Source organism: Bufo bufo, chromosome 1, assembly GCF_905171765.1.
Source record: "Bufo bufo chromosome 1, aBufBuf1.1, whole genome shotgun sequence".
Lineage (NCBI taxonomy): Eukaryota > Metazoa > Chordata > Amphibia > Anura > Bufonidae > Bufo > Bufo bufo.
Genome location: NC_053389.1, coordinates 644319325 through 644342334, shown reverse-complemented (window position 1 = coordinate 644342334; position 23010 = coordinate 644319325). Strand labels below are relative to the sequence as shown.

The window sequence follows — 23010 nt, the reverse complement described above, 5'->3', positions numbered from 1 at the left end:
AACTTTTTTTTTGACCCAGACCCACTTGGTTCTTGAAGATCCAGTGGGTCTGATGTCTGTATAATACAGTACAGTACAATATATATTGTTCTGTACTGTATTTTACTTACACTGAACAGATCTATGCTTTCAGCACAGATCTGTTCAGCACCATGGACAGCAGGACGCCTGAGAGGCGTCCTGTTGCCATGGGAACCTTCCCCGTCTGCTCAGAACTGCGCAGACGGGGAAGGGTAAGCACAGGGCTGAGGGGGGCTCTCTGGGGGCTCTCTCCCTCTCCCATCGGGGGGCTGCAAAGGCACAGCAGCCCCCCGATGGGAGAGGGAGGGAGCTCCCTGCGCTGTTAACCTTTTCCATACAGCGGTCCGTACGGACCGCTGTATGGAAAGGGTTAACGGCTGACATCGCATCGCAGATGTCAGCCGTTTATACCAGGGTGCCAGCAATGTGCTGGCACCCTGGTATACCCACTAGAAACCAACGATTATACAAGGGGAGGCGGGCGGGGGATCGCGATCCCGCCTGCCGCACCGCCCGCCTCCCGCACCGCCCGCACTGCCCGCAACCCTCCCCCTGCACCTCCCACCGGGCTAAAATCACTCGGGGGGTGCAGGGGGAGGGATACAGATCTATTTTAGGAATACTAAAGTTTCTGATCCCCGCGGTCAGGGACCGCAGGGATCAGAAACTGCAGAAATCGCAGCAAACCGCAGGTCTGAATTGACCTGCGGTTTGCCGCGATCGCCGACATGGGGGGGTCACGGGACCCCCCCGCGCATTTAGCCTAGGTGCCTGCTCGATGATTTGAGCAGGCACCGGGTTCCGATCACTGCCGGCCGGGCGGCAGTGATCGGAACAACACATGACGTACCGGTACGTCATGTGTCCTTAAGTACCAGGACATCATGACGTACCGGTACGTCATGTGTCCTTAAGAGGTTAAATGGCCTCCACTGAAGATTAATCCACAATAGCATAATGTCACATGGCTGCATCATCCAGTGCTTGTCTTGGGACTTCACATCACCCAACGTCACAGTGGCCATTCTTTAACCTGTAGCACGTTCCACCAAGGAACAACTTCTAGACCTGCTTTTCTAATAAACACCTAAACCCTGCTCACGTAAATGGAGCTTAGCCAAACCCAGGCCAGTGATACTAGTCGTGACATCACTGGGCCTGTGGTAAACAGAGAGAAGGCCGCCATGGTGCTACTGGAGCTTTGCTGCCTTCTCAAACAGCTGATCGATGAGGTCCCACGGGCCAGACCCCCACCGATCAGATTCTGAGGATCTATCCAGAGGATAGATCATCAGAAAGAAAAAAAATTCAGGACCCCTTTAAGCAAAGGAGGTTGAACTTGCCATTTGTTGGTATTCTGCTGATGCTGTTGCTTCTTCAATGGCTGCAAAGAAAATAAGATCTGCCCTGAAATACATAAGTTTTCAGTCCCTTCCAAGTCTTGTGATTTTCTCAGCATAGTTACTAAAGTGATGATCTATTTTACCCTTACACCTTTGGAGTTATTTTGCCCTATTCAGATGTCTTCATTAAAAGTTTGTAGTTATATTTTACTAACAAATGTATCTTCCTCCTATGAACCAAGAATCAGGAAAGTAACAAAGAAGAGAAATATAAGACAAAGGCCGATCTTAAAGACATTCAAGAACAACTTGAACACAGCATGGAAGAAAATGTATCTCTTCGTGGGAAACTTGGGGAGAGTGAGAGAGAATTAAGAAAACATCTAGAAGAGTATGTTTAGTTTAATCCTTCATCGTTAAACCACATTCCTGATTTTATGTTCTATGGGGTAGTCATAATAACTCTGAAGTCAAGTAAATACCATAAAAAGCGCATTTTTCACTTTTTTATACTTTTATTTCGCTTTAGTATCATGTTCATATATAATATATGTTACAATGGTGGCTCATGGCCGCCGCTGTCCTATGAGCACGGGCACCGGTTTCCTGTGTGTGGGACATAGAGCCATTGTTTGTTGTATCTCACCTCAGTTGCAGTACTGCAAGGTTTAACCTTTCCTAAACAATTTTGAGGCAGGATACATATTACCCTGCTAAAGGGGGCACTGCCACTAGGGAATACTGTTACAATGAAGGTGTGCACTTGGGCTGCAAAAATTGTTAGGTAGCTAGTACTTGTCAAAGTAACATCCACATGACCAATAGTTTCCTAAAATTTGTACATGGCATCATACTGCATCCTTGTGTGAACATGCACGTTTACCCAGCCATTCTTATGATGTAACAGAAAAGATTAGACCAAACCTCCCTTTTCTGTTGCTCCATGGTCCAGTTCTGGTTTAGAAGTTTACTTTGTAGGCACTTTTGGCTGTGGACAGGTTGAACATGGGCACTCTGACTGGTCTGCTCCTACACAGCCCCCTATACACTAAGCTCCAATGCACTGTGTGTGTTTTAACAGCAATTTTTCAGCAATTTGTGTAGTAATAACTCTTCTCTGGGATTGGGGCAGATGGACCAGCCTTTGCTCTCTTTGGCAAATAAGCGGGCCTTGGGTAACCATGACCCTTTACTCATTCATCATTTTGTCCCTCTTCAGTTCTCTTTTGGTAGGCATTAACCACTGCATATCAGGAGCAACCCACAAAGCGTGCGGCTTTGGAGTTGTTGTGACCCAGTCCTCTAGGCATCACAATTAGGCTCTTAGAGTTGCTCAGATCCTTACAATTTCCCTTTTTCCTGCTTCCATCATATGAACTATAGGAACTGACTATTCACTCGTTGCATAATTTATCCACAGATGCCATTGTCTTGAGTTGATCAATGTAAATCGCTACCTCCCATGTCACTGGTTTTAGATTGGGTATCCACGTTCAGGTTTTTTTATCCAATTTTTTAAACGCCAAATCCAGGAACGGATCATAATTGGAGTATACCTGTAAAGTAAAGACTACGTCATTTTTCTCTTTTTGAATCCACTCTTGTCTTGAGCTTCAAAAAACTAAACCAAGAAACCTGAGTATGGAAACACACCATTAATGTTCTGGCTGACCAGTGCATAAGGGACAGTTCATTAGTATTTGTCAACTGCAACTTTGGCGTGATAAGAGGTCACTACTAAATCCAAAGGCACCAGAAGTTTATAGTAAGATTTCATTACATTGTAAAACACAGAAATATCAGTTTAACATGTACTTTACCATCCAAAGTTTTGAAGCCACCATGATGAGCAATTATCTGGTATGGTCACTAGACACCTATAGCAGCCAAAGTTTGTTCACGTGATGACTTTTTCATTTTCCTCTGACAGATTGTTTGAGCTGAAGATGGAGCAAGAGCAGTATCAGACTGAGATCCGAGACCTGCAGGAACAGCTGTCAGAAATGCATGATGAATTAGATAATGCAAAGCGATCGGTTGTCGATGATGGGGAGAGAGAAGCTTTGATACAGGTCAGTTATAGGAAATCGCATCTGTGATTAGGAGAACACTGCTACAGTATGTGTGTTTAGTATGACAACGAAAAAAAAATCTGAAAAATAAAGTGTATATTTTGTTTTCACACACAACGGGTCTCCTTAAAGTGAACCTACCACCACCAAAATGCCCCCTAAAGCGCCTGCAGTACCTAACCTCTGAATCAACTGGTTTCTGTTTATGTCTTTGGCTAATTTCTGCTGGAATAAAAGTTGCTTTCCTGCGATCTTGCCCACCACTGGCTGTATAAAATGGGGGAGAGTAAAGTCAAAAGGGCAGCATCCTTGACAATTGAAGTCGAGCTTGCCACGCCCCCCCTTCCTGCCCGCTCATGTTTGATGGCCATTTTATTTTTTTTTCTTTATGCGCAATTCCCCTGGAGACCTCATGCCTGTGCCATGCGATCTTGTTTTCAGCGCCTGTGTATTGAGCCCCATTCTAGTGTACTTATCTTCAGTGGGGCTCACTGCACAGGCGCCAAAAATAAGACATCATTAGAAACCAGATGTGAGGTACTGCTGGTGGTTTAGAGGGCATTTTGCTGACAGGTTATTCCGGTTATGCAAAGTTCTCCTGCTGTACTTGGCTATCTCTGGAATTCCCGTTAAAATGATTGGAGTGGGTGCGGACATACTCTTCTGGCTGCTCCATTCATTTCGGGGTCATAGGAAGCACCTTACAACAGGTGGCAATAATGACATGATTCTCTTTTTCTGGGGGATACCTCTTTACATGCACATTGAGCTAAATAAGTCTGATGTGTATGATCAGCATAAGACCTGCTTTGCTAGTTCAACTCACTTTTGCATACACCACACTATATACTATGAATTATTTACCAGATAAGTTTTACATGATTGTGGTTCAGACAATTTTATTTTTAGTAAACTTGTTTATTCTGACTTTTCTTAGGATCTTATGCACATGAAACAAGGAGTTCAAGAATTGCTGATGGCCAGGGAAGAACAAGAAGACTTGTTAAAAAAGAGAGAGCGTGAACTTACAGCGCTAAAGGGAGCCCTGAAAGAAGAGGTATCCAGCCATGATCAGGAGATTGATAAACTCAAAGAGCAGTATGAGAAAGAGCTAAAGAAGATGCGAGAGAGTCTGGAAGAGGCAGTAAAGGTAAGTTACAATATTAGTTTAGATATTCACTTTGAAGCCATGTCACCTCCAAGCTATATAGATCAATCAACTACACCTTTAGCTGTACCTTCATATGCTTCTGGCAGTTTTATTAATCCTGTCTAATTTTTAGACCGTGTAAACTTGGACTAGACATTCTAAAATGCAACAGAGTTATCTTAGTTGCTGATGCTGGGTGATAAATCCTGGTGCACCTCTACACTGTCTAGTCTAACCTTACCCACCCCTTTTTGTTGGCTTACCTTATGCCAGAATTTTGCAACAAAACTTTAGCACATTTTTGGCACACATTGACGCATCTTAAGTCAGACCCTTTCCAGTAGATCATGCCCATTTCTTGCGTCACTCCCCCTTGTTGGAGGAGTCAAATAATATGTCTAAAACACTTAGTAAATGTATGAAAAATATGTACCACTTTGATTAGATTAATAAATCTCCCCCTAGGGTCACACCAGGTATCGAATTATCTATACCCAATTAATACTTTTGTACCCGGATCGATTCGATACCGGGATTTGCTATTTGCCGATAAGCGCAGCCTAATATCACTAAGAGAACATGGCGCGTGCAGCTCTCAGCACACACCATGTTATCCTGAGCCGGCACAGTGGAGAAGGAGGCAGTCCCTCCCCACTGTGTGCAGCTGCCGCTGGCCACCAATGAGAACAGAGAGGAGTAGGAGCGGAGTGACTGTGGCCACTGCACCACCAATGAATATAATTTGTGCCTGAATACAAACGTAGGCTGTGGGTGCCAGCCATATCACATACCCGGCGCCCGACCTCTATGACTGCGCGCTGCTATCCGCCGAACCGCCGCAATTAACCCCTCAGGTGCGGTAACTGAGGGGTTAATTGCCATGGTTCGGCAGATTGCATAGCGCAGTCATAGAGGTCGGGTGCCGGGTATGTGATATGGCCGGCACCCGCAGCCTACGTTTGTTTTCGGGCATAAATTATATTCATTGGTAGCGCAGTGGCCACAGTCCCTCCCCTTCTACTCCCCATCTTCTCAGTATTTTATTAATTGCGGTCCCCCCCCCCATCCACAGTATTATAGTCATTGTTGGCGCAGTGCGCCCCTCTTCCCCCACAGTATTATAGTCATTGGTGGCAGTGGCCCCAGGGTCCCCCCTCCTCATCCATTGGTGGTGCAGTGGCAGCTTCTGATCGGAGCCCCAGCTGGGGCTCCGATCGTTTACCATGGCAGCCAGGACGCTGCTGAAGCCCTGGCTGCATTGGTATGCTCCCTGCTGCTGTGTGCACAAAGCACAGGGACGCAGGGACAGTGTAAAGTCCTATTCAGGCCTCTTTCACACGACCGTATGGCTTTTTCAGTGTTTTGCGGTATGTTTTTGACGGATCCATTGTTCCGTTTTTTGTTTCCGTTGTGTTTCCGTTTCTGTTCTGTTTTTCCATTCCGTTTTTTCCGTATGGCATAAACAGTATACAGTAATTACATAGAAAAAATTGGGCTGGGCATAACATTTACAATAGATGGTTCCGCAAAAATGGAACGGATACGGAAGACATACGGATGCATTTCCGTATGTGTTCCGTTTTTTTTGCGGACCCATTGACTTGAATGGAGCCACGGAACTTGATTTGCAGGCAATAATAGGACATGTTCTATCTTTCAACGGAACGGGGAAATGCAATGCATACGGAGTACATTCCATTTTTTTGGCGGAACCATTGAAATAAATGGTTCTGTATACGGAACGGAAAAAAAAAAAACGGTCGTGTGAATAGAGCTCTATTAGGGCTAATAGTAAATAAAAAGTAAAAAAAAAGTTTAACTCCGCCCCAAAATATTAAAATTTTAAATCGCCCCCTTTCTTAATTTTACATATCAAATATAAACAAAATAAAAATACATTTTTTTTATATATATGACCTATTGCCACGTCCAAAAAAGTCTGAATTATTAAAATATTAAAAAAATCTCTTATGCAGTGAACGCCATAACAGAGAAAAAAATAAAAAAACGCAATTTACAATTTTTTGATCACTTTGACCCCCCCAAAAAATAGGGTAGGACTGTTCTATTATCATTCGGACGTTCCATAAAATATGTAATGCACGAGGCTTTTATTGTGTCTTTATTTTTTTTGCGTGGTTTCGAATGGTATGGAGTATCGCAATACTTTTTAAAAGTATCGAAATGGAATCAACATTTTGGTATCGTGACAACCCTATCTCCCCCATTGTGTTTATTTTTCTAATTTGCTTAGTGATATAAAATGCTTTACAGATTCATCCAGGATAACTTCTTTTCATGGCAATACTTTCTGCATCTAGCTATAATATCAATTTTCCTAAAAGGATTTTTTTTTTTCTTGCATACCACATCTGCAGCTCCTTGCCATAATTTAAAAGGGTGTGCTTTCTCAGACGTTAAACACACTTTATTATTTAGTCTTATCTTGTGTACCTAAAATGCTAGGTATGTATAGTATTTTGAAGTTCTTCAAGAGCATTGATTGTGCAATAAATGGGTGAGTTTTAAAATATTCTGCCTTTCTGCTGATACTGAATCTCATGCAGAATGTTATGAGAGCCTCAAATCCAGCTTGTATTGAAAATGTCCCTGTTAATGTGTAAGGATCATTGGAACTTACTGTACATGCTGGACTATACTGTGAACTGCATTTAGTGCCATTTTCTAATTGTGACCTGTACATCAGTAATCCACAGGCCCCAGGTCTTGAAGAACTTTGAGTATCGGTAAGGATATCTAATTGTGTCAGATTTTTCAAACATTGAATAAATGGTTTCTTCAATTGTTTGCTTAGCCTCTAAAGGGATAAAAGTAAGCAGCTTGTGTTGAGCTAGAGGACGGTGAGAGGATTTGTGGTCTAACAGGGCTTCCCACTGGTCTCTATTACGAGAGGTATGGAAAATATTAGGGGCTAGGCTATATGTATGGGACCAGAAGAAAAGTCCACCATACGTGGAACACCTCACCATTAGATGCATGCCCCATAAAGCAGTTGGCTGGATAGCTAGGAATACAATGAGTTATTCATGTAGGTACCAGCATGAGAACCTTATAAGCAGATTCCAGGATGTTCTGTCCCGCGTACCGACCAGGTCCATTTTTCATTTGTTAAAGGGGTTCTCTCATCATGGACAATCGGGGCATATCACTAGGACATGCCCCCATTGTCTTATAGGTGTGGGTTCCACCTATATCGAGAATGGAGCCCCGCAAGCGCAGCCGCCCTCCATTCATTTTCTATGGGACCGGCGAAAATAGCCGAGCTATTTCCGTCGGCCCCATAGAAAGGAATGGGAGCAGGGGCCACGCATGCGCGGTACGTTTCCATTTACTTCTATGGTGAGCCGGCTTGGTGGTCGGCCGGACTGGAGTCCTCCAGCCACCACCTTGCGGGGCTCCGTTCTCGATATAGGTGTGGGTCCCAGCGGTGAGACCCGCACCTATAAAACAATGGGGGCATATCCTAGCTATATGCCCCTATTGTCTATGATGAGACAACCCCTTTTATGGATAGAATGATGGCCTTCTGTGTTCAGTAAGGAGTAGACAGGAGTGATGAGGCTCAGAAAATGCAGGGATGTTCGGCAGACTTATTCAAAAGACGTAACTGATATAGGGCAGGATTCCCCAACCTGTAGCTCATGATCTAGAGTGGAGGTTGGGCATGGTGGTAAGAGACTGAGCGAGATCAGTCATTTTATGTGTGTTTCAAATATGCATTTAAGATTACAGTTTTCATTTAAGGAGTGTCCAGGATGTCTTTTTGTAAAATGTATGTTACTTATAAATATGTCTCTTATTTTGGCTACGGTACTTTCTTGCTTTAGGCTGAAATTATATCTGTTAAATGGATTGGAGTTTTGACTGAATTGATGATAATGATGTGATTTGTAAAGAAAAAGCTATGCAGTTTCCATGAGGGTGCATATTATTAAATCAGCTGGACAGTAAAAGATGGTCTCAGCATGTTTTGACATTTAGAATGCAAAGTCATGAGTTTTTGCAGTGCGCTTCTCTTGTGGTTCCTAAGCATGGGGAAAAAAAAACAAAAAAACATACTTTTTATGAATCCAGTTCAAGAGCTTCCGTCACAACTGCCATACTGCCTGGTAGGGTTGATCATGGTGAGTAAAATGAGCCTTTTTCTCAGCAATCAGTATCTGCTGATGCTGAGAAATTTTTATTTTCAGCTATATGCAAATGAGGTGCTCTGATCAACGAGGGATAGCCTAGCCCAGTGATGGTGAACCTTTTAGAGACCAAGTGCCCAAACTGCAACCAAATACCCACTTATTTATCGCAAAGTGCCAACACGGCAATTTAACCTGAATACCAATATAGTATATCTTTCATGTACTTTATCATATAGCTTAATAGCCTACATTCAGTGTGCTGCCTGTGCTGTTCATAGTGCGTCCTGTGCTGATGAATGGCAGGAAAAGTCTAAAGCATATTGGTATGCCATAGAGTTTTTCCTGGGTGCGGGTGCCCACATAGAGGGCTCTGAGTGCCGCCTCTGGCACCCGTGCCATAGGTTCGCCATCACTGGCCTAGCCCCTCTGAGTACTGCCTCACCCCCTCCTCTTCCTGTTCTCACTCCCCCTCCTCCTGAGATGGACAGGATGACATGCCTGGTCCTGAAATTTTGCGAATGTGCTCATGCAGTAAAGGTCTCAGAGTAGTTGTCTCCGCTGCTGCCAGGGCATGTGCAAAATTTCAGGGCCAGGCACTGGAGCAGTGAGGATGCTTGGCTCTGTGAGCCTCACTGGGAGGAGGTGAAGCAATGAGGAGAGATGGAGGTGAAGTGGTGCTTTGAGGGCAGAGGTCGCACTACATTTTTTCAGGAACAGTAAGCGTTTTTGTGGAGTATTTTTAACCAAGGAGGAGTATGAAAGTTGCAGCAATTCACATATAGAATACATAGGCCCTACATAATGTTAAGAGGTTGCGATTCATGCAGGGAAACTATTGCTAGTCTACTCTATAACTGTATTTCATGCATAAATAGCAAAAGTAGACAATTTTACATTTATCTGACATCCTATACTAAACATAAGATCATTGCTGCCACAACACAGCTGTATACAGTGCCGCCATAACAGAGCTAAATAGTGCTTCCATAACAGTGCCGCCATAACAGAGCTAAACGGTGCTTCCATAACAGTGCCGCCATAACAGAGCTAAACGGTGCTTCCATAACAGTGCCGCCATAACAGAGCTAAACAGAGCTTCCATAACAGTGCCGCCATAACAGAGCTAAACGGTGCTTCCAGAACAGTGCCGCAATAACCAAGCTAAACGGTGCTTCCAGAACAGTGCCGCCATAACCAAGCTAAACGGTGCTTCCAGAACAGTGCCGCCATAACCGAGCTAAACGGTGCTTCCACAACAGTGCCGCCATAACAGAGCTAAACGCTGCTTCCACAACAGTGCCGCCATAACAGAGCTAAACAGAGCTTCCATAACAGTGCCGCCATAACAGAGCTAAACGCTGCTTCCCGAACAGTGCCGCCATAACCGAGCTAAACGGTGCTTCCACAACAGTGCCGCCATAACAGAGCTAAACGCTGCTTCCACAACAGTGCCGCCATAACAGAGCTAAACGGTGCTTCCATAACAGTGCCGCCATAACAGAGCTAAACGCTGCTTCCCGAACAGTGCCGCCATAACAGAGCTAAACGGTGCTTCCACAACAGTGCCGCCATAACAGAGCTAAACGCTGCTTCCACAACAGTGCCGCCATAACAGAGCTAAACGGTGCTTCCATAACAGTGCCGCCATAACAGAGCTAAATAGTGCTTCCATAACAGTGCCGCCATAACAGAGCTAAACGGTGCTTCCATAACAGTGCCGCCATAACAGAGCTAAACGGTGCTTCCATAACAGTGCCGCCATAACAGAGCTAAACAGAGCTTCCATAACAGTGCCGCCATAACAGAGCTAAACGGTGCTTCCAGAACAGTGCCGCCATAACCAAGCTAAACGGTGCTTCCAGAACAGTGCCGCCATAACCAAGCTAAACGGTGCTTCCAGAACAGTGCCGCCATAACCGAGCTAAACGGTGCTTCCACAACAGTGCCGCCATAACAGAGCTAAACGCTGCTTCCACAACAGTGCCGCCATAACAGAGCTAAACAGAGCTTCCATAACAGTGCCGCCATAACAGAGCTAAACGCTGCTTCCCGAACAGTGCCGCCATAACCGAGCTAAACGGTGCTTCCACAACAGTGCCGCCATAACAGAGCTAAACGCTGCTTCCACAACAGTGCCGCCATAACAGAGCTAAACGGTGCTTCCATAACAGTGCCGCCATAACAGAGCTAAACGCTGCTTCCCGAACAGTGCCGCCATAACAGAGCTAAACGGTGCTTCCACAACAGTGCCGCCATAACAGAGCTAAACGCTGCTTCCACAACAGTGCCGCCATAACAGAGCTAAACGGTGCTTCCATAACAGTGCCGCCATAACAGAGCTAAACGGTGCTTCCAGAACAGTGCCACAGAGCCATTTTTGGTTGCTAATTTTCACTCATACTTAAGATAATCTAGTGCCCATATGTTCTGCCTATCCCTTATAATTGAGAGTAAGCAGAGCAGAAATTATAAGCCGCTTTAGGTGTGGGTCAGTCTTCACATACAGGCTGATGTGTGTGTGTGTGTGTGTGTGTGTGTGTGTGTGTATAATGTGCTATATGTATGGAGTCTGTCCTTGTGTCCCTGCTGCTCTATACACAGTGATGGTGCCCGTACCTCCTCCTGCACACCCTCGGTCACCGCGGTGCTGCCTCCATCCGGCTCACATCACTTCCTCCAGACACTTCTCCTGCTGGTGCCGAGTTTGTGTCACCACTTTCTCGCCAACATGCTGGCTTGTAACAGCCAGAACAGACCCACAAATTCCTGCCCTGCCAGCCGCCCTTGTCTTTTACTACATTAAAGCTATTGCGATCGCTCATCCCCATACAGAATCATTGTTTCTGGGCAGAAGATCGCTGTTTAGACAGCACGATCTGCTGCCTAGAAACGATAATTGGTGTGCCTGCATGAATGACAGGAACACCCCATGAACGAGCATTTTGCTCGTTTGTCGGGTGATTGGTGGCACATTTAGACAGGCAAATTGTTCTGAACAAGTGTTTGCAGGAATGTTTGTTCCCGATAATCTGCTCGATTATCGGGCAATGTAAATCCACCTTAAGTTGCTGCCAGACACCTGTGGCAGTGGATTATCTTCACTGAGAGCAAAGGATCGGGCATGTTGAAATCCAATTGTTTGACCCTTGACAGCGGATGTTGACAATTGTGGACCCAAGCGAGGCAGCCAAGGAGAGAAGGATCTGGGACCCAGTAGTGGTAAGCAGGTAAGTATACTTCCCTTTGCATGTCTGCTCAATAGGGAAGGGGGTGTTTGCCAACCCCTTTAAAGGGAACCTGTCACCGGGATTTTGTGTATAGAGCCGAGGACATGGGCTGCTAGATGTCCACTAGCACATCCGCAATACCCAGTCCCCATAGCTCTGTGTGCTTTTATGGTGTAAAAAAAATGATTTCATACATATGCAAATTAACCTGAGAGGAGTCCTGTCCCTGACTCATCTCGCGTACAGGACTCATCTCAGGTTAATTTGCATATGTATAAAATCTTTTTTTTTACACCATAAAAGCACACAGAGCTATGGGGACTGGGTATTACGGATGTGCTCGCGGCCATCTAGCAACCCATGTCCTCAGCTCTATACACAAAATCCAGGTGACAGGTTCCCTTTAAGACTGAATTATGGATTTAGATGGAGTATGTTCATATAGGTTGTCACCTTGGTATATGTTGCTTTCAAACTGAAGATGGCCCTCATAGAGAGGTTTAAATAAAAAATGACAGTTTTTGTGTAGGCTTAGTCTAAATGGCACGTGTTGCCATATGATGGATTGCAGGACAACATACCAGTATCAAATAGAGGCCTGCCGAAACCAGTACTTTATCGTGCATGGAAGCAGTGCACAATCACTGCACAATGCTTCTGGGCTGGGGCTTGTAGGGCAGAAATATTAATTTAAGTTGAGTTAGTCTTCATTTTAGCCACTATATGGAAGTGTGTAAATAGATTGCTTATCTTGGCTTTTTCACTTTGTAAAAAGTCGGTTCTCTACAAGAATAGACCCTTACACATAACTGATCCTTTCTGCTGGTTAGAAATCACTTATTGTTATCCCACTGGAGACTTCACTGCTAACAAATCTACCATTCCACTACTGCAGATGTGTGGTCCCCGCTCTAGAAGCACGTCCCGATTTCTCATGTAACCTCATTCATGTGCTTCATTATTTTTACATTTGTTAAATAAGTGTAATGCTGTTGATGTTGACTTTACAATTCTCCACTTATCCCAGTTAGTCTCTTTAGACTGTAGTGATTTTAATCTAAACGTCGCGTTAGAATTTGTAAAAAGAACATTGTGTAACTCTGAAGTCTAATGAACTAATCTGTTCAGCCCTCTGTTCAAAGCTTTCTGGTCTTGACCTGATAATTCCCAGGAATGAGACCACATTCTAAACTTTCTAAGAAATGGAACCATGTCAGCCGTCCAGTGCTGATTATCTGCTGAAGAAAGGGGCTTTGCTTTGCATTTCATTCTTCGCTATTGCTTGTTGTATCTGGTAAAGGATTAGTGGTGCCTCTGATGGATGCTAATTAAATATAATTATTTTATTTTGCCTGTGTCCGCAATAGAGAAACATAGTTACACCATGGAAGAGTGATGTAAGCAGTCAGGAATGGCTAATTTATTGTTTAGACAGAAAATGAAAGCCTTGAAGTATACAGCAGTTACCATCGTTGTGGTAGGTTTTACGGGTAATGTAATTTTGCGCTACAAGATAATTATTTCTTTTTATAGTACAAATCTCAAAAAATTCTTATTTTTCTTGATTAAAATGACTGCTCATGAATATTCCTTAGATATTCTGCAGCCCACTTAGAGTGCATGACCAAAGGTCCCCATATACTTTAGACTAGGGATGTCAAACCCATGGCCCTCCAGCTGTTGAAAAACTCCAACTTCCATCATGTACAGACATCCTACAGCTATTAGGGCATGCTGGAAGTTGTAGTTTTGAAACAGCTGGGGGCCCACGAGAGTGACATCCCTGCTTTAGTCCACTACTATCAGAAGGACCCGACTTCGCACGGGCATATTTCATCAATTTAATTTAATGTTTGTGTGTGTCGGTAAAAGATATCGACAGTATCCCCCATAACAGTGAGCTCTACAGCACCCTGCCCCTTTAACAGTGGACTCCACAGCAGCCCATCCCCTTGACAGTGACCTTCTCAGGGGCCCGCCCCCTTAACCATAACATCCACAGTGAACGCCTCTTTAGCAGTGACCTCCACCATGCCCACCCCTTTAACAGTGACCTCCACAGCGCCCTGCACCTTTAATGCTAGGGCTACATGATGACGTGTCGCGCGATATTTTGTCTCAACAATTTTTATAATGATAGGCTATGGTGTCGCACTGCGACATGTGACATGCTGCGACTGCGACACGACAGTCGTAAAAAATCCAGCCAAGATGGATTTTTCTGCGACTGTCGTGTCGCAGCATGTCACGTTATGCAGTGCAACACCATAGACTATCATTATAAAAATTGTCGCACGACACATGTAGCAGTGTAGTTGTGCCCTATGTGTCGTGCGATTTATTGTCGTTATGTAGCCCTAGCCTAAAGCTGACCTACAGCAGTGAAGAAAAATGGCTAGAGTTAAACTGTTGGTATGTGGAGTCTAAGGGCCTGCAAGCTTCTATTGGCTGATAAGGGATATGTGACCGTCTGTATGGCAGTTGGGATATGAAGAGAAAGACTTGCAGGCTTGTATTGGCTAATGCAGGTCATTTTTTGGGAATATCTCAGAAACGGTTTGTCCTAGAGAGCTGAGACCCAGTCTAAAACCTTTCCGGACACCTGATGTACCTGTGTGCCAAATTTGGTGAAGATCGGTCCAGTTGTTTGGTTGCGCATAAAGAACAGACAGACAGAAACTCATTTTTATATATATATAATGATGGATTGCCTGAACTGGCTGACAAGCAGTGTATGGAGGAGCATTGACTCTCCTTGGTAAATGATGTCATGGCAGATAAGGGTCACACATTATGAATTTCAAAGCCCGATTTTTAAGTTTTCCTGGAACCTCTGGTAGTGGCTTTCCCCAGTACTCTATCATCTGAAGAGCGTGTTTGGGCCAAGCATGTTTGTGTATGGGGGAGAAGGGAGAGATAGCTGTTGGTTGAATGAGTGTAAGGCCTCCTGCACACGACAGTATTTTTTAACGTCCCGCAAAACGTGGTTCCGTTGTACCGTGATCCGTGCCCGTTTTTTCTTCCGTGGGTCTTCCGTGATTTTTGGAAGATCCACGGACATGAAAAATGAAAAAAAAAATCTAAGTCAAGTTTGCCATTGAAATGATAGGAAAAAACGGACACGGATCACAGATCACGGACGCGGATGAAAATCTTGTGTGCATCCGTGATTTTTCACGGACCCATTGACTTGAATGGGTCCGTGAACCGTTGGCCGTGAAAAAAATAGGACAGGTCATATTTTTTTCACGGCCAGGAAAAACGGATCACGGATGCGGCTGCAAAACGGTGCATTTTCCGATTTTTCCACGGACCCATTGAAAGTCAATGGGTCCGCGAAAAAAAAAACGGAAAACGGCACAACGGCCACAGGTGCACACAACGGTCGTGTGCAGGAGGCCTAAGGCTAATTTAACACCTCCGGTGTAAATTGCGGGAAGCTGTTCCGCCAGAAAACAGATGTTATGGAAAGATTTGTACTTTTGCTTTTGGCTCACAAACACTGATCTAACACTGACCAAACACTGATCGTGTGAAAGCGGCCTAATCTGTATGAGGGCCTTTAGACTAGTTGTCGGTCAGCATGTAGAGAGGGGAAGCTTCTATAAGATAATTCTCACATTTTTTGCTGAGCCAAAGTAAACTAGAGCGGTCAAAAATTCAGGGATGCAAATTCAATAAATTAATTCAGACTTAAAGAACATTTCCATGAAATCACTGTACTTGGGCAATAAAAAGGCTAGCAATGCCATTTAGTTAAATACTTTTAACACCATGGGGCAGATTTATGAAAAATAGAAAAACTCTTTGTTGCTCATAGCAACCCACCACCACGCAGCTTTCATTTTTCAAGAGCAGAATATGACATAAAAGCTGTGCTGATTGGTTGCTATCCATAACAATGACAGTTTGTCTTTAAGACAGTTCCATGATGTTTAGGTAGTATGCTGCATACTGATTAACTTCTGGAAGTATAGTAATAGCAGTACGAGCTCTGTTTTTTGAGAAAGAAATAATGGATAGACGTGGAGATAAATGATACAACTCGGGTGCCTGCAGCAACCATGGCGTACCGTCTTATTCAGTTCAGCATACAAAGCATATGAAGTAAGCAGTAACCTTCACTCTAGTAGTGTCTTTTTTATGACAAATATTGCTGTATAATATGGAGCTTTTAGTATATGTACATAATACAGTTTTTCAAGTTTGTGTGATCATGTAAAGAAACCAGAAACTGTGCTCTACTGACTTCTCTTGTAGATATTGGGCTGTCTCTGACCTCTGGCTGTACTGTTGTCTAGGGCCCTGCACAAAACACACCACTCTAGAATTTATCCTTTTAAGGGCTCATGCACACGTTCGTTGTCTGCCGGTGGCTGTATTGCGTCCCACAGACAGCGGGTCTACAATATATGGGCACTGGCCATTTGTGCACCACATCATAGATGCGGACCTGTTCACTTGAACGGGTCTGCAATGCGGAAGGTGTGGTGCGGAATGGGGGCATGGAACCCCACGGAAGCACTCCGTAGTGCTTCCGTGGGTTTTCTGTCCTTGCCTCCGCACCACAAAAAAGTAGCGCATGTGGACTGTCGGACGCGGATCGTGGACCTCATTCAAGTCAATCCCATTCAAGATGGCGGCCACATGGTCGGTACCCATGCATTGTGGACCGCAATTTGCGGGCAATGCCGGCACACAGTCGTGTGAATGAGGCCTAATTGTCAAAAGATGTAGTGGTAGAAAATGAAGGGGTTAACAAATCCAGATGTTATTCTTCAAGAGTGGATATTACTTTCGCTATAAGTATATTCTCATAGTGTAGTGTGGTTCTTTATTATGCCAATCTTTAATTACTAGTGTGTGTATATGTGTGTGTGTGTGTGTGTGTGTATATGTGTATATATATATATATATATATATATATATATATATATACACACACACACAATTAGGGCTGCAGCTATTGATTATTTTAGTAATCAAGTAATCTATCGATTTTAATCCAACGATTAATCGAGTACTCTAATAAGAAAAAAACTAATAAAAAATAATGTTTTCCTTCATAAAATGCCATCAGCTCCCCCCATTGCCATCAGTCCTATGTGCAATCAGCTCCCACCATTGCCATCAGTCCTTCGTGCAATCATCTCCCCCCATGCCATCAGTCCCCCTCCCAGTGCCATTACCCCCCCAGTGCCATCAATCCTCTGTGCCATCAGCTCCCCCATGCCATCAGTCCTCTGTGCCATCAGCTCCCCCCATTGCCATCAGTCCTTTGTGCAATCGGCTCCCCCCATGCCATCAGTCCTCCCCTCAGGGCCATCAGTCCTATGTGCCATCAGCTCTATATGCCATCAGCTCCCCCAGTGCCATCAGCTCTATGTGCCATCAGCTCCCCCATGCCATCAGTACTCTGTGCCATCAATCCTCTGTGCCATCAGCTCCCCCCCATGCCATCAGTCCTCTGTGCCATCAGTACCCCAGTGCCATCTGTCCCAATGCCATGAGTCCTCTGTGCCATCATCTCCTCCGATGCCAGCATGCCCTCAGCTCCCCCAGTGCCACCATCTCCGCTTCTAGTCTCCAGCAGCCCTTTAATACTTCCCTCTCCTGTAGGGGTGCCGCTCCACAACACCTCTGTCTTCTTCCCTGCGCGTCTTCCTCACATCATGCAGCGTCAGGTCATAGTGAACGCATACGTGTACCATGTCCTGACGATGTGTCAGAGGGACAATGCAGCGCTCGGGTCGGCAGGTGACCACGGAGCAGTGAGTAGTATCAAGTGCTTCACTCCTGCTCCGTAGTCACATGACACAAACATTTGTGTCAATTTACTCGATTCAATCGAGTAATCGTTTATACTGGCAAAAAGTAATTGCTCTAATACTGCAGTCACCTAGTTTTATGTGAAAGTTGCTTAACTGAGAAGCAGTCCTTCCTGACCTGTTTTGTCCTACAGACGCTTGTCCCGAGCAAACAAAGAGCAGTCACCAGAGGCGGGCCTCCTAATGAGTGAAATTTGATTGTAATGTCAAAAGAAAAGCTAAATCGGCTGATGACATATATGTCATGTAATTTACATTGTCTTACTTCAACACAAATGAGCCAGTCATTGTGCAGACGACTAGGCAGGGAGGGCTCTGCACTATTCTGCATCCTGCTTCCACCGTGTATTTTTGTGGGCCTGAGAATAGGGCTGCATTTATTGTAGAATGAGGCCTTAATTGCTTAATAATTGCTTTTGTCTTAATCATTAGTCAGCACATAACACAAGTCATTTTATGTTTCTGCTTAGTGGAGATGAACAATCATCTTACTGACTCTACATACGAATGAATGGCTTCCGATATACTCCTCTCCCATAGATGAGACTCAGTAGATGAGCTGTGGACAACGTTTGGTTTGTCTTAATTTGGAAGATTTTTGTGTGCAATTATTCATTTTATTTTTGGCTATGTTTATTGTAAATTTCGTACACTAAAATGCGTTTAATGTTCTCTCTTCTGCAACCAGCCATATTTAACAACACTAAATAGTAAGTAGAAATCCTCTTGAAGGAGAAAGTAACACTTCTACCAGAAGAACTAAGGTCAGATACTGGATTGCCATCAGACACGCTCCCCTTTGACTACTTTTCACTTACAGGAAGATAAATTTGTTTACACTGTCTCCTTCCAACATGTGTTCAGAGGTTTTCCTGTTTTCTTAGTCTAAACAATATATCACTTGTTTTAACAGCAATTTAGTTAGTGCTGGAAATCCGGTTTATGTTGAATGACTGAGACTTAGCATCTTTTCTAAGTTGACAATGATAGCCAAGTTCCCATCTGTATCCTAAAGCAGGTTTTGCAGTAACATTTACATTGGATGCAGACATTGTAGTCTGAGTGATGTTTATGTATGAATTGGCTAAAGCAAGTGAAAATTTATTGTAATAACGAAGATATCAATCACCTAGCTTCACTAATATTGATTTGTAGGGCTTTAATTTCTTCACTATTAAAGCAGTTATCTTCCCCCCCCCCCCCCCCCCAATTGCCAGGCCCCTCATATACATTATAGTTACCTGCTCCTCGGCACCCGCATTGCTCTGGATCCCTGCACGGCCGCTGCATCTCCCCGTCGCCCGAATCAAAAACGAGCCTCCCTAGCTGCAGCGGCTGTGAAGGGATCAGGAGCGACGCGGATGCCGGGGAGCAGGTAAGTATAATATATATGAGGGGCCTGGGGGACCTTTTAGACTTTGGATAACCCCTTTAAGGCTACACACAAGTAGTCTACTAAGTGCAGCCCTATGATTGAAATATACTCTGGGAGAATACAGTGGCATATGTCAGAGCCTTCTTCCAGAAATATACCGTTACTTTGAAAAATCCGCCCAACGTTTGTGGCAGACAAAAGGCCCAGACTGTACACTGTATAAAGCCTATGGGCCTGTTCACGTCATGTTTGGGCCCAATATTTAGTGTATGCAGTGAACATATCCATAAGGCTACTTTCCCGCTAGCGTTTTTGCTGGATCTGGCAGGGTTCAGCAAAAACGCTTCCGCTACTGATAATACAACCATCTGCATCCATTATAAATGGATCCGGTTGTATTATCTTTAACATGGCTTAGACGGATCTGTCATGAACACCATTGAAAGTCAATGGGGGACGGATCTGTTTTATATTGTGTCAGAGAAAACGGATCCGTCCCCATTGACTTGCATTGTGGGTCATGACTCATCCGTCTTGCTCTGCATCCCATGATGGAAAGCAAACCGCAGCATGCTGCAGTTTGCTTTCCGGTATGAGAACGCAACCAAACGGAATCATATGCAGTTTGGAGCACTCTGTTCTGTTCAGTTACGTTTTGTCCCCATTGACAATGAATGGGGACAAAACTGAAGCTTTTTTTCCAGTATTGAATCCCTATGACTGATCTCAATACCGGACGCTAGTGTGAAAGTAGCCTAACTCAGCAGGGAGGTTGTCCCAAACATCTTGAAAAACTAACCACAGAACTTCTGTAAATGTAATCTTGCTCAGATCTTGCTGTCTTTTCATGTAATCCTAGACAGAATTGATGATGTTTAGATCAGGGCTCTGTGTGAGGGCCTTATCACTTCCAGGAGTCCTTGTTCTTCTTTAGGCCTCATTCACACTACGTGGATTTTCATGGACCACGGTCCGTGAAAACCTGTCCTGCTGAGTGTATTACTGTACAGCGGCACGAAGCGCACAGCGTCATAGCAACCAATGACGCCGTGCACTCAGCAGGACGGGTTTTTACGGCCCGTGGTCCATGAAAATCCACGTATGTGTGAATGAGGCCTTATGCTGAATATAGTTCGTAATGACATTTGCTATATGTTTCAGGTCGTGGTTCTACTGCAGAATAAATTTGTAGCCAATCAGACACCACCCTGATGGTATTGCATGATGGATTAGTATCTGCCTGTGTTTCTCATAATTGAGGACACCATTAACCCTGAACACGTTGAGGACCATAGACGCAGTGACCAGCGAAATAAACTTAGAGAAGCAGGTAAAATACACCTCATGCTTACTTCCCTTTTGAAATCAGAAGTTGTCCCGCAGTGCCATCAGCTCAGAACTAGCAGAAGCCAGTGGGACCCAGGTACAACCATCTACTGTTTGCAGGAGTCTGGCCGGAAGTGGTCTTCATGGAAGAATTACAACCATAAAGCCATAACTTTTACATGGAAACAATGCCAAGTGATCCAACTGTGCACAAAAACATAGGAACTGAGGTGCAGAAAAAAACGACAGCAGGAGCTCTGGACTGATGAGTCAAAATTTGACGTATTTGACTGTAACAGAAGGCAGTTTGTTCACCAAAGGGTTTTAGAGCGGTACAATAATGTCTGAAGGCAACAGTGAAGCATGGTGGAGGTTCCTTGCAGGTTTAGGGCTGTATTTCAGCACATGGAGTTGGGGTTTGGTCAGGATTATTGGTGTCCTCAATGCTGAGAAATAAAGGCATATAAATATCCAGTACTATCAGGAATACGTCTGATTGGCTTCAAAGTTATTTAGCATCAGGACAACGACCCCAAACATACAGCCAATGTCATCAAGAACTACTTTTATTGTAAACACAAAAAAAGGAGTCCTGGAAGTGATCATATGAGCAAGCCTACATCCATAGAAGATCTGTGGTTAGTTTTCCAAGATGTTTGGAACAACCTCCCTGCCAGTTCCTTCAAAAACTGTGTGCAAGTGTATCTTGGATAATTGATGCTGTTTTGAAGGCAAAGAGTGGTCACGCCAAATATTGATTTGATTTAGATTTCTCTTTTGTTCGTTCACATTGCATTTTATTAATTGATAAAGATAATCTATTAACACTTCTATTTTTGAAAGCATTCTTACTTTGCAGCACTTTTTCCACACCTGGAGAAAACAAGTGGTGTGGAGAGCACAGATATCTGGTTGTTTCAAGGAAACGTACTAGGGATCGACCGATTATCTGAGTTACCGATATCCATGATTTTTATAGTTATCGGTATCGGCAACTAACCTTGCAGATATGCCGATAATGCGTCCAGCGCGCTATCACAGAACATGAGCGCGCTGCTGTCAGCGCGCCATGTTCCCTCAGCAGCACAGGGGAGAAGCAGTCACTCTCTCCCTCCCCCCCTGTGTCACGCTGCCAATGAGGAGAGACTGGTAATACACACCCGCCTCCTGTATTAAACGTTAATTATCATTGATGGCGCAGTACGCCCTTCCGAGCTTTAAAAACATTGGTGGCGCAGTGTGCCCCCCCCCCCAGTATTAAAATCATTGGTAGCGCAGTGCACCACCCCCAACCCTCCCAGTATTAAAGTCATTGGTGGCAGTGGCCACAGGGTCCCCTCCCTTCCTCTTCATTGGTGGCAGTGGCAGCTTCTGATCGGAGCCCCAGCAGTGTAATCCTGGGGCTCCGATCAGTTACCATGGCAGCCAGGCTGCTACTGAAGCCCTGGCTGCCATGGTAATCTCCCTGCTGCTGTGTGTACTATGCACAGGGAAGGACAAGGGATTAAAAGATCTCAGGTTCTAGCCCCTAAGGGGGGAAATAGTTATTAAATAAAAAGTAAAAAAACAGCAACAAAATATTAAGTATAAATCACCCCCTTTCCCAATTTTACATATAAAATATATAAACAATAAATAAATAAACATATCACATATTGCCACGTCTGAAAAGTCCAAACTATTAAAATATTTTAAAAAAAATAATTGTGAACACCATAACAGAAATTTTTATTTTTTTCAAAAATGAAAGTGCACAGAAAATTTTGGTATACGTTATTGGCTATCTGCCTGAAAGTTCACAGCTTATCGGTATCTGCTCTAAAAAATCAATATCGGTTGATCCCTAAAATGTACCACATATATGGACGTAAAAATATTTATTCAATATATATTAGTAATAAGATCCAATTAATCCTATAAAACCATAAACAAATAATATATATACAAAATACATCAAAGGTAAAAACAAAAAAATTATAGAGGAAAAGCATGAAGATAATAACCCCCTATCAATAATTCAAATATATATTCCATTCTTAAGTCCACGACTTGCACATATGGATTGGACAATATGGTTTATATAATGAAAAAATGTATTTTAATCCAAAGCAGCATATGTTTAGATCTTAAGGGACCTTTCATCTGTTTTACTTATAGGAGCTAAGTATCTGTACTTGCGGGGTACCCCTCGCTGATACTGCCACCCGTTTGTTATTTTAAACATCGCTCCTACGCCCTGCTGCGCCCTCCTGAAGTTTTCCCGCTCAGTATGCTAATACTAAGCATCGGAACAGGGAGGAGGAGACGCCAGGGTATCTCAATGGGCATCTCCTTCTCCATGGCTGTGCCGCGATCCAATCACATCGGAGAGCATCACAGCCAGGGAGCGGTATGTTTAAAAAATATATACTGTATATAAATGGTGGCAGTATCAGCGAGGGGTACCCCCGCAAGTACAGATATTTAGCTCCTATAAGTACTGTAAAACAGATGAAAGGTCCTCTTTTAATGAAA

General features: G+C 44.0%; 1 protein-coding gene across 5 annotated transcripts in view; it reads left to right on the top strand.

Annotated features, from left to right (window-relative positions):
• CGNL1 (cingulin like 1) overlaps positions 1-23010 on the top strand; it is a 175479-nt gene that overhangs the window by 92626 nt on the left and 59843 nt on the right. For all 5 annotated transcript variants that reach the window (XM_040413897.1, XM_040413895.1, XM_040413896.1 and 2 more), the window contains exons 6-8: positions 1607-1755; positions 3295-3436; positions 4374-4586. In XM_040413897.1, coding sequence (XP_040269831.1) covers positions 1607-1755; positions 3295-3436; positions 4374-4586 — 504 coding nt within the window. The remainder of the gene's footprint in view (positions 1-1606; positions 1756-3294; positions 3437-4373; positions 4587-23010) is intronic.